Source organism: Amphiura filiformis, chromosome 19, assembly GCF_039555335.1.
Source record: "Amphiura filiformis chromosome 19, Afil_fr2py, whole genome shotgun sequence".
In the NCBI taxonomy this organism is placed as follows: domain Eukaryota; kingdom Metazoa; phylum Echinodermata; class Ophiuroidea; order Amphilepidida; family Amphiuridae; genus Amphiura; species Amphiura filiformis.
Genome location: NC_092646.1, coordinates 9315882 through 9334102, shown reverse-complemented (window position 1 = coordinate 9334102; position 18221 = coordinate 9315882). Strand labels below are relative to the sequence as shown.

The window sequence follows — 18221 nt, the reverse complement described above, 5'->3', positions numbered from 1 at the left end:
TTTTTCTATTGTTTTGTACAATGTTTGATCTTTCTTACATTTGAGATTTGTTTTCAGTATCATGCAGTCTTAGAACTAGATTTATAGATAACATTGTATAAAACAAAGAAAAATGTTACTTGGTATGTCAGTTGCTGTTGTTGCTATAAACCCCAGATAAGGTAGAAACAACTGGTAAAAAGGACTTTAATATTATAAATCCACGAAATTATCACATTCTCATTATGTTTAAACCATATTTAGATTATTGGTGAGGTATTTCAGATAAAGTCAATCAATGAGTCCAGTAGTGAATCTAGGCCTAAATAAGAAGTAGAAATGATTATTATACATGGAAAACCCCTAGCCTACTCCAGAGTAGTGACCAACTGAAATATAATGTGTTTTATTTGGTTTCAATAGTTATAATCGATTTATCCATTGTTTAGGAAGAGTAGAGATTGTAAAAGACAGATAACCACCACCAAGAAATTAATGCCCATGGTAACCATTTTGCGCCCAATTTTGCACATTTTCATGCATTAAATCATATGGCTGGGGAGGGGTCACTGGCAGTTTACTAAGTGAAAATTACTTAAATAAATGATAACCAATGGTTATGATGGGTCAATGAACTATTCTGGGTATGTTATTTGCAAATCACAAGCCAATAAAGGATTTTTTATACTGTGAAAGTGCTATGTAATTAGCTCATTTTATCGAAAATAGCGAACTTTCTTCAAAGTAAAACTTCGTTATGGGGTAAAGACCCCAATTTTTTTATTGGTTGGTTGATCATCCCCATTCATAGTCATTCTCATCCAACCCCTGACTTTAATCAGTAAACTTCTTCTTGAGAGTTATTGAATTTCAAAGTTATACCACTTTTACTAATTATAAAAATTGCAAAAAAGAGGGATTTTGCATTGCATATTACACAATATTCTAGGTGGGTGAGAAAACTGGCAATACTATTTTTTTTTTTTTTTTTACATAGGTATTTATCAGCAGCAATTTAAATTGTTCCATACTTCTAGCAATTTCATTAGTGCTAGCTAGAAAAGTCTTTTTCAAAACTGTAAAATTGAAAAATGAACTTTCCTGTGGCAATCTTCAAAGAACCGTTACCATGGCAACAAGGGATTTTCGAATTTTTGATCAAGTTACAAAATCATTAGACCCAAATACCTTTCCTATCACAAGATTTAGGCAAATTCCATGAACCTTTATTTTTGGCTTTGTCCGCACATTGCTGAATTGATCCAGACCCCCAGTCTTAAGTAGTGAAAAATCAATAAAACAGTCAATTAATCCTTTGTTTCCTATTGTTTATTGTTAAGGCCAGAGTAATGGAAGACACATTCGTCCACGACCGAATTTGAGATTTTTTGATATTTATCAACACTAAGATGTATTCTTTCACTTGAAACTGATAAAATACAACTTGCTAATATTTATTCATATTTTTGCTTGATTTATTTCACTCTTTTCAACTCTAAAAAGTCACATGGCTCAAGACAGCTTAGTAAATTGGCGGAAATAATGAGTCAGAAATGCGCGAATGCTAAATATTGTGATTACGGGTGCGATTCGTCACGTGACGCCAAGCGCAACTCTCGCGCAGATGTCCAATGCAGTCAAGCCGCATTCGGTATGTTGTTGTTAACGCCAGCAAATGTGGTGTAAACAAAACAAAAATTTGCAGTCAAAATGCCACTTGGATTTTTTAATTATTTTGAATTTTGGCGCACTGAAAGCAGACATTATAGATTCATTGGTGCCAAAAGATGCACATTTAGACCATGCACCAGATACAGCTTTTACAAGTGTGAAAGTCTTACCGTTTTAAAATTTAAGGGCGTTTTGTGCATAATTTTGACATTTTTTTACTAAAACATCGATTTCTCAGAGTTCACTTTTGACAATATTGCACGATTTTTGTGACAAGATAACTCAAAAAATATGCAAGCAAATGGTAAACTTTTTGCACTATCCTTTAGAGTACATCAAAGTCTAGGGAAGGTTTTTTCATTTTTTCAAAATATTTGTTTTAAACAAAAATATACACCATTATGTGCAAGTTTTAGCTTAATAGAATGACAAAATGGCTTTTTTCACATGTTTTTTTTAATATTTCAAAAAAAGAGACGAATTTCAAAAAAATAAAAAAACCTTCCCTAAGTTCATGTCTCTTCTTCATGAAAAGCTAACTGAATTTTTTTTACTCCGAACAGATTTTTTCTAAGTTGTCACAAAAAAAATGGGGTAAAAAAGTGAATTTTTGTGATTTTTTCAAAGACTTGAGATTTTTGAACAAATCTGACGTCACCATGGGATTCCTTGACTCACTCCTTTCCAAAACTGTATAGTTTTATATACTTTGGACATACAATTCAGAAATAATGAAGCTCGAAAAGGTCCATGTTCTCTCCCATTACTCTGCCCTTAAGTTCAATGGAGCATATCTCAATAGTGGCACTGGCGACATCCGGGCTCAGTTGTGGAGGATGGTCACATATAGAGTATATCATATGTCCCCATTCACAAAGGACATACCACTGACTACACAGCTGTCTAAAGAACAGCAACTCAACAGTTGAAAGGTCTTGAAACTCCCAACTTGCGACTTTACACTCATTTCAGGTCACATAATATTATGTGATGCGATCAAGCAAAATGAGCTGGATGTTGGGAATATTGATTTTGAGATATAGCAACTTTCGGCGAACATATCGACACACACAAGTGTAATGATGACTTCTACCGTGTTTGTGTATCATATAGCCTCATAAAGACTTACAATGCATGTAACGGCAATTTAGTCTCTTTCATATATTCATACACCAATGCAGGGGGATGCAAGCATTTTGAAATGAGTTTAAAAACATTTTTTTGGTCAATGATCAAAACCATATTATTTTTTGAAAAGCTGCACATGCACCCCCGTACAAAATAAAACCAAGTACCCCCCCCAAGAATCAAGCTGATAATAGGTCTCCCTTCGGACAACCAAAAGCAACAAAATATATGTATTGAGCAGTCGTAATAGGGCATTTAAATAAAGGCACTTAATTTAATGCCCACATGACCAAATGGGTGCTGTCATGTGCTTCTAGAAAGGAAGTCTGGAAAAGTGACCTCTGGCACAGCGGATGGTCTTCCTGTGTATTTCAATTGGAACCGCAGCATGGATGTCAAGATTTTTAGCAAATGTGTCGTTTTTTGCAACTTTGTGTAGTATTATTGTAAGAGTTTCCATCGATAAGTTTTTCCCGTCTGTAAAATCTGCCAAAATTTAGTTCTTGAAAAATTACTAAAAAAGCAGAATCTTCCAATTTGTAATGAATTACTTTAGTAATTTTGATGATATTTGTCTGAACAGTTCCTTTCTTTTAGCATTGTAGCACATCTACTGATCCACTTGGTGGTCTTGGTATGGCGGCTCCCCTTGATCACGTGGGCAATTACTAAAAAAGTGCCTTTATTTAAATGCCCTATGACTGTTGAGGGGTTGTGCAAGAAAGCCCTATCTGCAATAGCTGCCCCATAGACATTTGACAATTTCTGCATTCGACACATGGCAGCTATTGCAGATGGGCCTTCTTGCCAGTGAGTCTTACCCTGGGATATTTTTGTTCCATCTCGGCTACTTTGGGGTGAACAGGTTTCCTGTAGAACTTCTGCCTCTGTGGAAATCAAATTGTACAAATCAAGAGTAAAAATACAGTATGGACAAATCAAATTTCATGTATTTCTACACCTCAGTATCAGGTTAGCTGGGTCCTCGTCGGATCCATCCCACATGAAATATGAAATGATGCGGCCTTGATAGGGATTTTAAATTGCATTGCATCACCAATGTTACATGTAGACAAAAGAATGATGAAAGTTTACAACACCATATAGCATTGATTTTAAGTGGCTTTAATCCACCCAATTGGGCAGTCACAACACCAGTTTGTTGCGGAGGGGACCCAGTAATGGCCGAATTAATTCTGACCATCACTTGGCTTGTTGAATTCATCTGGTCCATGGAGGCCAAAGGTGGCAAATTAGAAAATGAGATAAATGCAAAAATATGGAGTAAAATAGACGTAACTTCATAATAACTTTAGAACCAAGTATGCTAGACCTTTGTTATTTTCAGTATGTGAAAGCCTAATGTTTGTATAAGATAATAATTATAGTAACTCCATTTTTAGAAATGCTTCCCTTGGCCTCCATGGACCAGATCGTATTCAATGAATAACAAAGCTGACACTGATTTTTGCCACAGGAGTTTTTTCTGGTCAGTCTGGTCCCAAAGTGTTTGCAATAAAAGTCAGAAATTACAGATACTATTAGTTACCCCTGTTTGTTCATGAACTACAGGAAAATATCTAGCATGCTTCGGCTTCATGGAATACGGCACCAGACCGTATGTATTTTCCCATATTTTGTGAGAACAAACAGGGGGTAACAATTTTATTATTCAGTGAATATGAATTTTATTATCTCTCGACTTGTTCGTAAACTTTGTTGAAGGAATTTAGTTTGATAATCTTACTGAAAAGTAGGCCAGTTTCTTCCTTGCTTTTAACAGCGCAGCCATGCCATGTGTGAAGTATGCGCGCGAGGCTTAGGATATTGGGGCGAGTCATGTTATGCAGATGCGCGAGTATTAGGACTACGCAGGTAAAACAGAAAATATTACCTGCCTTTATATGAATGAGGACTTCACAGGTAATACAGATTTTTATCCAAAAATTCGTGAAATTAGGGGTATTTACAGATAAAGAAACGTGATTCGAGAAACACAAAACAAGGGGTAATTTTTTCATACCACTTTTTTGCGAAATGGAAAAAAGGTGCTCTTCATTTACGTATCACACGTACATGTATATAAATCATTGTAGTTTCATTATTCTGTTTGGTGCACATTACATCACATCAATATACGATGTATACAACCAAGGGTGCCATGTCGTTCGCATTTTAGCGAAAAAAGGGGCATTATTGAAGGGCAAAAAATTCGCGAAATCACTGAAAATAGGGGTGTTTTTTGCCGACCAGCATGAGTACCCGCGGATACACGGAGTTCCGTAACCAGGCTGTATGTGCACATTCTATATAAAAAATTACGAGCTGATCATACTATCATTGGTCTCTAGCTAGTTTCAACTTCCGGTAAGCACATGCAGATGTCAAATTTGGTCATATAGAACTATCGCATACCTGTCAACATTGTAAAAATAAAATCTGAACAGGGTGCGCACGAAGCACGCACTCACCCGTAACGCCGCATACTTGCCAACATTTGGAACTAAGGTCGTGTCTAATTAGAGTGAAGCGAGAAGCAAAACAAAACTTTGGAAAAAGTTATTGACCCTAAATTACTTGTTATTCAAGGTTGGAAAAAAAATTTGAAAAAAAAACCACTGGACCTATTCTGAAGTGCTAGGATCATTCACAGGTAATTCGAAAAAAATTTGAAAAAAAATACGAAAAATTACAGCTTGTTATCCTTAATATGTAAACCATTAACTAGTGTTTACCTCTTCATGTATCACATATTATAGATGCATTGGTTTTCCATGCATTTATAATAATGTGCTACATGAAGAGGTAAATATTGACTATTCTTAAACACTTGAGAACATACCTGCAATCTTATTGGTTCTTACCCGTGTGATATGACACGATATCACACGGGTCAGCGTGTGTGCATCAACGCGATACGCATATGCGCTATTTGAACCAATCGGCGCATAACAACAACGGGACTGATCGATTTTAAGCCCTAGGTATAATTCCTTGCAAAATGTAGGATTTAATTTGAATAAAATTTTTAATACTTATGATTTCTTTATTTGAATTAAAGTGTTTAAGAATGAGAATAAAGATATTGTTTTAGCTGATGTCGTGCATCTATCGTCTCATATAACACGGTCGACATCATTATTTTTGGCGTAAAACAACTCGGCTTCGCCTCGTTGTTTTACTTAAAATAATGATGTCGCCCAGTGTTATATGAGACGATAGATGCACGACAGCTGCTAAAAACAATACCTTTATTCTCTAAATGGTTTGCATATTAAGAATAACAAACTGTAATTTTTTCGTAATTTTTTTCCAATTTAAAAAAAAATTAACTGTGAATGATCCTTATGATCCTAGCACTTCAGAATATGTCCAGTGGTTCTCTAAAGTTGTCAAATTTTCTGATTTTTGTGAACTTTACCTAAAAAATCGGAACGAATCCGATTAAATCGGAACGGTTGGCAGGTCTGCTATCGGTGCCTGCGGTTAGGTACCGATGACTCTTAACATCACACCTTGTAGATGTAATAAATTTCATTTACCAGTAAATAAAATGCACTGTACAAATGTTCAGGGTATGATAGAAAGAGCACATTGGGGCACATGATAGCATTATAGGACCAAATTAGAAGTTATGTCTAAACAAGTAATCCCCTCTTTCCCCTTCCCTAACTCTCCCCTTCCAGGTGTCATACATACACTATTGTTCTGTCCTATAGATGCCCTGTGTCCATTGACAGAGTTTTGCTTGATACTCGATCTTCTTGGCTCCTTATCTTCTTCTATACTGAATAGTGAGTGTCCTCCATCTATCCTATCATAATGATGAAGGGAACCAACCGATGAGGCTTTATCTCCTGTAGATGATCAAGGGATAAAAAGAAAAAAGTAACCAAATTTAAAATAAAAAGGATAATTTTAAAACTCATTATTGCTCACCTGTCTTGATGCCCGACACAAAGCGCCTTAAAAATGCTCTTGAATACATTCCGAGAACAGCTACTCTACGTTCACCAGAAACGTTGCAAGGGGGATTACAATGTTCGTTTGGAGCATCTAAACCTCAGATAACTGTCCCAAAGGTGCAAATATAAGTCCATTACGCTTGTGGCTAAATGTCTCCTAAATTTTGACTGTTGCAATGCTTTGCCTGCAGTGCTTTAAATACAATATGTCCGAACATTAGGCATACTGATAACCATATTTTTCACTGTCTCAAAGGCCAAAACTCATTATCTCTGTATCCAATGCTTCCCTAAAACTGGTCCAAACTTCCCATACATTAGAGATACTTTTTGTACAAAAAAGTCATTGAACATGAGAGAGAGGGTGTTTAAATTATTCAGAAATACTTTCAAAATGTAGCTATCTTTGTAAATTTTATTGTGTATTTATTAGTACAGACATGCCAACTTTGAAATCCAGATTTCCGTACTCAGACGACCAAAAACTATATTTTGCACCCCAAAACCGTATTTTTATAAAATTGTACCTTTTCTACAAATCACATGTTGTGCATCTTGCACAGTGAATGTCTTTCCTATTCCTCACAATAAAACTCCATTTCACACCATATTTGTCCTTAAAACATCGTTTTCTTCCAGGTTTCTTCCCATCTTTGGATGCCATATTTACTTTTACTATATTTTTGGTGACACACGAACCACAACAAACACCGCAGCCGTTTGAGGCATGACTTATTATCATTTTGGTCAAGATTATCGAATACCATGGTTTTCGGGAGTTGACCGTACCACTGTATTTTTCATGTTTTTGTTTTACTGTACAAAATACAGTGAAACGTACTGTACTATAGTTGGCATGTCTGTAATAGTACAATGACCAATTTGCAAGGGTGGGTGTCCACTCATCTTTCAGAGTATTTGCCACTTTGGCTGGGCCTTGGCAGCCTTTGTTATTGCTTGTTGGTCCAATTTTGCAGTTCTGGGCAATCCTGGCAACACCACTCTCTTGCACCAATAGCGGTCGCTATACGCTGGCGAAGTTACGTAATAATGTGATTAACAACCATAGCAATAGGTGAAAACAATTTTTGATTATATCGCACTGCACTGATACGCTCACGCAGTACCTCTGCATTGAACCATATCATGCTGATCACTTGCACCTGTAAGATTAGTATCTATGAAAAGACCAGTATTGTATTCAATCTATGATTGCAGACATACACAGGTGATGACTGCATGTAACCTGCTTGTAGGGCAGCACGATATGTTCAAAATTGTTTTCACCTATTGCTATGGTAATTAATCCGATTAATTACGTAACTTCGCCAGCGTATGTGGATTCTCTCAATGCCTATCTAGGGATAACCATTAAATCTATAATAACACAGCACATCCCTTTAATTAGATTAATTAGATGGTTTTTGTTTTGGTCAATTTATTTTGTCAGAAACCTAATAATGGCCGCCTCCCAACCAACCAACAATTGTGTGTCTACAATTACTGGTATTTCATATACAATCTTGACCCATTCAACTTGATTGCACATATTAATATCTGGTGGTTGCAATGTGCTTGATTTACACTGGCTATTTATTAATGCCATAATGTACAATCTTTTTTGATTAATTTTTTTTATAAACCTAATTTTTGGCATATTTGTAATGTTTATACATGTCCCAACATGTATTAAAGCCATGTTGTAGCATTTCCATAAGCAGGGGTGTGAGAAGCCACAGACCAAAAGCAAGGAAAATTACTAAAAAAATGGAAAACGGTATAAAATCAGGGTAAAAATGCCAAATATGGGCTGAAATAAAAAGAAAACGCATAAATATTGGTAACAAAAAAATGAGGAAATCAGCTGAAAAGAGGAACTCTCACACCCCTGCATAAAAAATAAATTGTATTTTGTTTCCACAAGATGTCAATTTTCTCTTTCTCAGAAATATCCTTTATTAATTTTGAGCCGAGCCTTGATTTTTGCAGGGTATGTAAGTTTATTCAAGTACATTTTATTTACACAATCGTGTAAAAATCTGATTTTTGACAACTTCCTCAACAAATGTTACAAATTAACCAAATTTGATGTGCTTGTAGAAAAACAGAACAAAATTGTGAACTAGTGAACCTTCCACTTAATTTCATAAATCACCATGAAAACTACCGAAATAATATCTGAACTATTATCAATTTTATAAGTAACTAGATTTCGCGGTTCTCGGGTTGGGCGGTTCTCGTGATAGGCCGATCTCTAATTACCCAACACGCTTCTCAAATCACCCAAAAAAATATGATTTTACACCTCACCCCCTTCAAATTTGTTCAAAATTGATATACAGGGTGATTTTGGCTGGCAAAAGCTCAAATTTCAAATTTTAGTTTAATCGGACGTCACGGTTTTTGAGCTATAACCGCCCTTTTTTTGCGATTTGGCGAAAATGGCGCCCGTCAATATTATCGCGACCATATCTCCGTAACCGTAGGTGCTACTGAGCTGAAATTGGTGTCATTTTTTAGCTAATCTCTCAAAGAATCCAAATCTACTATCATTTAGTGTGTAGAAGGAAGAGAAAAGATATGACCTTTTTTTCTGTACTTTGACCTTGAATTTGACCTTGTTGCCCACGTGACCGCGAGGCGAATTAGCATTGGAATTACACCTCCATATGTTGTCTACATAATATCAAAAAATTGGAGGGGTAATATTTTTTGTTTTCTTGCTAGCCTTTCATAGAGCAAGCATGTGGTTGAAAAACTGTAATTTTGCATGTAGGCTCAGTATACTGTACACATGATACTATTATAATATAAGCCAATTGTATATAGGCCTATATGTGCATGCATTAAATACATATGTTTTCACCTACATGCTTGCTTTGTGAAAGCCTAGCAAGAAAACAAAAAAATATTGCCCTCCAATTTTTTTTCATATTTTGTAGACAACATATGGGGGTATAATTCAACACAAATTCCTCCAGGGTCACGTAAGCAACAAGGTCAAATTCAAGGTCAAAGTACATGAAAAAGGTCAAGAATTTTTCTTACTCCTACATACTAAATGATAGCAGATTTGGATTCTTTGAGAGATTAGCTAAAAAATGACACCAATTTCAGCTCAGTAGGACCTACAGTTACGGAGATATGGTCGCGACAATATTGATGGGCGCGCCATTTTTTTTTTTTTTTTTTAAAAATGGGCGGGGCAAAGCGCGAAAACCGTAGGTCCGATTAAGCTAAAATTTGAAATTTGAGCTTTGCCACCCAAAATCACCCTGTATACCAATTTTGAACAAATTTGAAGAGGGTGAGGTGTTTCCCATTGGGTGAATTGAGAAATAATGACCCTGAATATTTACGATATTAAATCCCCTATAGAACTTCACAGTTAAGCGACAAATATAGTAACAGGGTTTTCTTTCATTTTACTTCATTATTTTGGCTTAAATGGAAAAAAAAAACACCTGTGTAATCCTGCACACCAATATACCAGAAATCCATTCCTCAATATACAGATAGACCATGATATATACAAGTATGCTGCCCTCAACCCACTGTTTTCAAGTACTACCGATTACCGAGGAGAAATGCATGTATCATGTACGGTATCATCTGGTAATTGATTGATTTCTGAAATATTACACCTCCACTCTTATTATAACAGAAGAAGCAATCAGGATGAACTGATCATTTTGTGATTTGAAACGGAGCTAACAACATCACTATGGCTAGACTGGCTTATTATTGCAGGATTCCTGGTATACTCCTATGCTATATGGGAATAGCATTGGTGTTACACTTGATTTTGTTTTCATGTAGTACACAAATAACTGTGAATGGACAGGATGAGACAATAAAGTGTGTCAGAGAGAGGAAAAGCTGGTATTGGAAAACAATATGTCAAATGGAATGCCCATCTAATTGCACCTGTACTTTGGATGACGTCGACACCATAATCAGTAATTGTACTGATGGAAGTTTGTCTAAGATTACTGTTTTGTATCCATCTGGTGATGTGATTGGTCTGGACTGGAGTAACAGTTCTTTGCATAGTATTCAACCACAGGCATTTGTGAGGTTTGGCAGCAGGTTACAAATATTGAATCTGAGTTGGAATGCATTACATGAGATACAGCCTGGTTTGTTTGCAGGACTGACACGTCTGGTGAGGTTACACCTGCATAACAATGCATTATATGAGATACAGCCTGGTGTGTTTGCAGAACTGACACGTCTGGTGACGTTATACCTGTACAACAATGCATTACATGAGATACAGCCTGGTGTGTTTGCAGAACTGACAAGTTTGAAGTATTTACACCTGTATAACAATGCATTACATGAGATACAGCCTGGTGTGTTTGCAAGACTGACAAGTTTGAAGTATTTACACCTGTATAACAATGCATTACATGAGATACAGCCTGGTTTGTTTGCAGGACTGACACGTCTGGTGAGGTTACACCTGCATAACAATGCATTATATGAGATACAGCCTGGTGTGTTTGCAGAACTGACACGTCTGGTGACGTTATACCTGTACAACAATGCATTACATGAGATACAGCCTGGTGTGTTTGCAGAACTGACAAGTTTGAAGTATTTACACCTGTACAACAATGCATTACATGAGATACAGCTTGGTGTGTTTGCAGGACTGACAAGTCTTGAGGTGTTATACCTGTATAACAATGCATTACATGAGATACAGCCTGGTGTGTTTGCAAGACTGACAAGTTTGAAGTATTTACACCTGTATAACAATGCATTACATGAGATACAGCCTGGTTTGTTTGCAGGACTGACACGTCTGGTGAGGTTACACCTGCATAACAATGCATTATATGAGATACAGCCTGGTGTGTTTGCAGAACTGACACGTCTGGTGACGTTATACCTGTACAACAATGCATTACATGAGATACAGCCTGGTGTGTTTGCAGAACTGACAAGTTTGAAGTATTTACACCTGTACAACAATGCATTACATGAGATACAGCTTGGTGTGTTTGCAGGACTGACAAGACTGATTGGATTACGCCTGGAAAACAATGCATTACATGAGATACAGCCTGGTGTGTTTGCAAGACTGACAAGTTTGAAGTATTTATACCTGTACAACAATGCATTACATGAGATACAGCCTGGTGTGTTTGCAGGTCTGACAAGTCTAATAGTGTTATACCTGGAAAACAATACATTACATGACATACCCCCTGATGCTTTTGGATCATTGAGGAACCTACGCAAACTCTGGTTATCCTACAACAAGCTATCCTTTCTCCATCCGGGCACATTTCAAAACCAAACTGAGCTTCAGGACCTGAAACTTGATCACAACCAGCTCCACTATCTTCCAGAACACATTTTCCGCACCCTGACTCAAGTAAGGTATTTAAACCTTTCTGAAAATAAATTGGATCATATTCCACTTCTATCAAAGTGTACATCTTTAAAAACAGTTAACTTGAGAGTAAACCCACTGCTATGGATACACAGTGAAGTATTTTTAAGGTTACATGAAAGCCTTGACTTGCTTGTCACCAGCGCTGCAACATGTTGTTATGCAACACCTGCCCAATGTATAAGTGATGAGCCACCTTCTCCATTCCTAACATGTAAACGTATGTTGACGTTTGAATTCCTTCGCACTGTTATGTGGTTTATAAGTATCTTTGGCATTATTGGAAATATTGCAGCTCTTTACACCCGATTCAAGAATAGACGGCAAAGTAACAAGGTCCAGTTCCTTCTCATCACAAACCTCTCCCTATCTGATCTCGCAATGTGCATATACCTGATCATTTTGCTTTCAGTAGATGCATATTATGTAGACTATTTCCCATTAAATTCTGAATCCTGGCGAAGAAGTGTGTTGTGCAGGTTTGCTGGAGCCTTATCTGTGCTATCCAGTGAGGCTTCAGCTTTCTTTATAACACTGATAAGCATAGATCGTTTTCTGGCGATAAAGTACCCATTTGGAAGCCAACGTATGGGTACAAAATTAGCCCGCTTATTAACAGCCATTATGTGGCTGGTGGCATTTACTCTAAGTGTCACTTCTTATATATTATCAGAAACAGATTCAAGTATTTATGCAGTTTCTGAGGTTTGTTCAGGACTACCCATTTCAAAGTTAAAGTATTATAATGAGAGCACTATTACCACAGATGTTAAAGTTACAATCAATTCCACTCGCTCAAGGCCTGACCATGTATCACATAATATATATGCCCATACCAAGGTGTCCATGTATCTATCCATTGCAATGTTCACTGGTGTCAACTTTATCTGTTTTATATTAGTGGGTTTCTGTTATACAGCCATTTTTATCACTGCTAGAAAAACAAGCAGAGCCTCTGGACGCTCTGAAACAGTGAAGGAAGAAATACGCATGGCTAGGAAAATGTCTCTTCTTGTCCTCACAGACTTCTTTTGTTGGGTACCAATTGGGATAGTATCGATTCTTGTCCAGGCTGGTGCGATTGAAGTAAGCCCTACGGCTTATGCCTGGATAGCAACATTTGCGCTGCCAATCAATTCTACCCTCAATCCATTTCTATATACATTGGCTGGGTTTCTAGTTGACAAGTGCCAACATGGAGGACATGAAGAGAACATCCCAATGTGGGAAAATGCTATAGAAAAGGGCAGGAATGTAGGAATACAATTCCCAGAAAATATTGAGAACATCCCAATGAGGGAAATTGTTGGACAGGACATAGAAAAGGGAAGGAATGTAGGAATACAGTTCCCAGAAAATATTGAGAACATCCCAATGAGGGAAATTGCTGGACAGGCCATAGAAAAGGGCAGGGATGTAGGAACACAAATCCCAGAAAATCTTGAGAACATGCCAATGAGGGAAATTGTTGGACAGGACATAGAAAAGGGAAGGAATGTGGGAACACAGTTCCCAGAAAGTCTTGAATAGTGGCAAAAAATAAATTAAAATGACTTGTAAAATGTAATAAATTTTCACCCAAATTGCTATTTTTAAATTAAACTTTGTTTAAAATTCTCATATTAGTGCATCCAAATGTGTTTTTTTTTGTATCCGGAAAATCATAAACGACCCAAGTGATGTTAAAGAAACAGTTGTAAACTCTCAGACCATTTCTCTCTGACATTTGCTCAAGTTCCCAGAAAGGCAAAGGTATTTCTATGGCCTGTTATTCAACAGAAATCGAAAGAACCGCTAAATCACAGAAAAAAGTTGAGATCAATCACTGCATATACAATCTGAAATGATTTCATCATGCCAAAATGGATCATAAATTTGTTTCGGAATTATGAGCTAAATGATTCAATAAATGTTTACGTTATTTTTCCTATTTTCCCATTGGCTGTTGTGTTGTAGCCAAACATTGACATTTCCATCGGATTTCGACAAAATCCAAGAATATTTACGTATTTGACCTGAGATGACCTTGAAATGACATTGCAAAATACTGGTTTCAATTTCATGAAAATTCATCATTTGTTTTTATTGCTGATAGTTTACCAATTTTCATGAAAATATATCAATTTTTACATATTTGACCTCAAATGACCTCTGATGACCTTGAACAAATTTGACATTCATTAACTGTTCAGTCTCACTAAATTTCATGAAAATCCAACAATCTTAGGTTATTTGATTTGACCTCTGATGACCCTGATGACCTTGAAATGACCTTCAAACGATGTCAAACATATTGATAAAGGATGATTTGTAGTTATCTTGAGTTGTAAGTATGAGTAAACCATAATAATATGATAACACTGCCCTCTACAGTTGGTAAAATACAAATGGACGGTTCATATATTTCAATATTTAAGTGTGTAAACCTCACTGCTGTATGTTATAAATATAATATTTTATCTCTCCCTGCACACACACCCCCACACACTCTTCAATCCCCTTAAAACTCTACTGGCTTCGTGTGAACTGAAGAATATACATTTTTTGTCTTCGATATACCACATTCCAACAAACAAGCATCTTTAACCTCGCTTTAATTCTCTGCGGCTCAAATACTAAATCAACCCGGATTGCAAGAATTACAAGAACAATTTTAACATCATCTTATTATGAACTTGAATGGACCTCTTTTAGCATGCTGTCTCAATTCTCGCAAGGATCCATATCTTGGGCTGCTGTGGATATTCGCATTTACACGCTATTCTGCAACTCAACTGTCAGCATCAACACCAAATTCTGAAGTGTTGCACTACTAACTCATGAAATTCTACATGAAAGTTTTATTATTTTTAAGAGAACTTGAAGATATAATCATATAAGACTCCATATATTCTATTACATATTTGTATTGTTAAGTGTGCAGAGACCTTGTACATAGCGCACTGTAAATCACTAAGGTTTCTATTTTTCCTTTAGCCAATGCACATATGGCTAAAGGTATGTTTTAGTAATTTTACTGGATTATTTTTCTTCTTCAATGGCAATGAACAGATGCGCCATCATAGCTAAATTTTGATCACTAGGACCATTTGCAGATTTGCCTCAAATGTCACATGACCAATTCAAGGTCACAGGTCAAAGGTCATCCAAAGGTCATTATGGTCACACTTTGTGGATGCCCATGTCAATACTATTGTGCTCCTGAAGCATGACTTGTTGACAAAATCTTAAGCAAGTGTATATGTTCACCATGTGAATTAATTAATTAATTATAATAAATTAATTGATTAATTATAATTATAATTAAATTAATTAATAATTAATTATATTTATTTATTAATTACATTAATTAATTCATAATTAAATAATGAAAACATGACCTTAAACTTCCATAATTATATTTAATTAATTGTAATATTAATTATAATTAAATTAATTAGAAATTAATTATATTAATTAATTAATTATTATTTAGGCTATTACTTATATTAATTAATCAATTAATGAGTTAATAATTAATTGATTAAGTAATATTAATTAATTAATCAATTATTCAATCAATCAATCAATCGATTAATTAATTTAACTAATTAATTATGGAAAACATGACCTTAATCTTCCACACAGGGAGTATAAATTTCAAATGGGGTTACTGTAATGGTGATTCATATGGAACTATAATACTAGGCAGTTCCATTTGATTTTCATACATCCTCTGAGAAAGATTCCTGAATCTTCAGTCCAGAGGCAGTATGAGTTTCAAATGGAGCTGCCTAATATGTTTATTCCATTTGAAATTCATACTCCCCCTGTGGAACATATTTCCAAACTCTTCCACAGGGGTAGTGCGTTTTTCAAATGGAATAGCCCATTCTATCAAGTCTTTGAAAGTGTCACAAATTGTGGACCAATGTAACATTAAATTCTTCAAATTGCTCCGCGCGTATTTTCAATTTTGACAGCGGGACGATTTTGCAATTTCGTATTATTTTGGTTAGTTTTTTTTGATACCTTGTAATAAGAAACATTATATGCAAATACACCAAAACAATTATCTCTCTCTCAAAAAAAAAAAAATAAAAAAAAAATATTGAACTGTGATAAAAGTGAGTGTTATAAATATCAAAATGTTAAAAAAATAGTAAAAAATGAGAAAAAAGGGTACTACTCTCTCTCTCTCAAAAAAAAAATGTAAAAAAATTAGTGAACGTTGGATTTCAACTGGAATAGCCCATTCTTGGTAAATAAGCAAGTAAAGTCTTTACGAAATTCAATCTTATCATATAGCGTTTGTGTTTTCATATTTCTTTGTTGAATAAATATTGAAAAGTCAAAGAAATGTGTGATGTGTCATTTTATTTGCGTGTTTTTACAGAGGTTACAAATTTCAATAGAAATAAATTATTGTCACAACCAGGCTGGGAAATAAGTGGGGGCCAGGGGCCATTTAGCCCCTGGTTCATTGAAAATAGCCCCTGGTTCCCTGTAAAACCCCGTGAACCAGGTCCTGCACTTCATATTTCAAAATGTACACAACAAATTTTCCCATCCATTGAATATCCCCTGGTTCATTGAAAATAGCCCCTGGTTCCCTGTAAAACACTGTGAACCAGGGGCAATATTTCTACAAAGTAGCACCTGGTCCGGCGCTTATTTCCAAGCCCAGTCACAACCTTTTGATCGCCAGGTCTTTGTCTAGGTATGATCTTCAACATAGAGTGTTGAATATGACCATGCAGTTTCCTAGACCATATGCTAACACAGAACCGGCCAGGGGGTGGTGGGCGGGGTGTGACGCACCTCCTAAATCAATAAAAAGTTCCCTTTTCAGGGTAAAATGTTTAATATGTACCAAAGAAGGTCCAAATTAGAAAGGGACAAAAAATATGCAAAAAAAAAAAAAAAAAGGTTTGTCTCAAAGCTTGCGCAAAATTTTGCAAAATCGCGATTTGAAAAAAAAAAAGAAATGCAGAAATTTTTTTCCCGGAAAAATTCGGTAAAAGTCCATTTTTGTTCCTCAAAATACCATAAAAATACCAAGTCGGGAATTAAAAAAAAAAAAAAAGAATCACATTTCGCATTTGTATTCAAACCACTCGTAAGCTTTGAGACAAACCTTTTTTTTTTTTGGCCTTAACAAACCAATTTTTCATGATAACTGTTCAAAATAGCCACCACAACTCCCATTTTTAGAGGGTAAAGTCCACTTTTTGCATGTAAGCAATTATTTTTGGGGAACCCCATGCAAAAATATCCTGGCTTCTGGCCTGATCATATGTTGTTTTTGACAATTTCCTGGAAGTGATCTGGAATGACAGTGGTGTTCCGCATTCAATTTACCTGGTGTAGCAGAGCAAAATGCTCATTTCAGAGAATCTGCTATAAGAATAATTATAGAAATGTGTTACAATATAAACATGCTAATATCACAACCTAAATGTTTTTGCTAAAAATTACTATGCAAATTTTTCAAAGTAAATTAAACCCTGGTGGTGTTATTTACACTTGTTCACAAAACATGTGATAAAGAGTACATCCAAAAGGCAGCTTCATACGCACTGTAGAGGCAAAATCATGCTCGCACATCTCAGAAGATGAGCCCGATGCGAGTATCAAATCTATTTTCTTCAAAATATTTCTCAGAATTTCATGATTTTTAATACTGCAAAAAAAAAAAAATTTGCTGTTTCAGCTGAACTAAGAAAAACGAATGCGCGCAGGCGCTTTGAGACCTAGCATTTTTTTCTTTTAGCCTAAGTGGTGTTCCAATCAGTTCCAGGTCTGAATTGTCTTACCGTCAGAGCCAGCACTGTGATGGCTTCCTTGGCTTCTTGCATCATCTCCATCCTCCTCATCATCATCTATTGCTCCTCCATCTGCATCAAACATCTGCTGGAATATGTCTGGATCACTCTGCTGTACTCTGTCCCAGAATGTATCTATATCTTCTATGCAGGTAAACCTTCCTTCCTTCATTAGTTTACTTTGCAAGGCCATTATCTGATAAACGAGAAATATAGTAAGGAGGATGTATAAGCAGGGAAGTTAAATAAATTATGGAATGGAAGATGTGT

The 18221-nt window shown here is 35.9% G+C and overlaps 1 protein-coding gene across 2 annotated transcripts in view; it reads right to left on the bottom strand.

Moving 5' to 3' along the window:
* Window positions 1-18221, bottom strand: part of LOC140140887 (uncharacterized) — a 70747-nt gene that overhangs the window by 28657 nt on the left and 23869 nt on the right. For both annotated transcript variants that reach the window (XM_072162638.1, XM_072162639.1), the window contains 3 exons: window positions 17943-18147; window positions 6478-6635; window positions 3600-3665 (listed from right to left, as the gene is read on the bottom strand). In XM_072162638.1, coding sequence (XP_072018739.1) covers window positions 3600-3665; window positions 6478-6635; window positions 17943-18147 — 429 coding nt within the window. The remainder of the gene's footprint in view (window positions 1-3599; window positions 3666-6477; window positions 6636-17942; window positions 18148-18221) is intronic.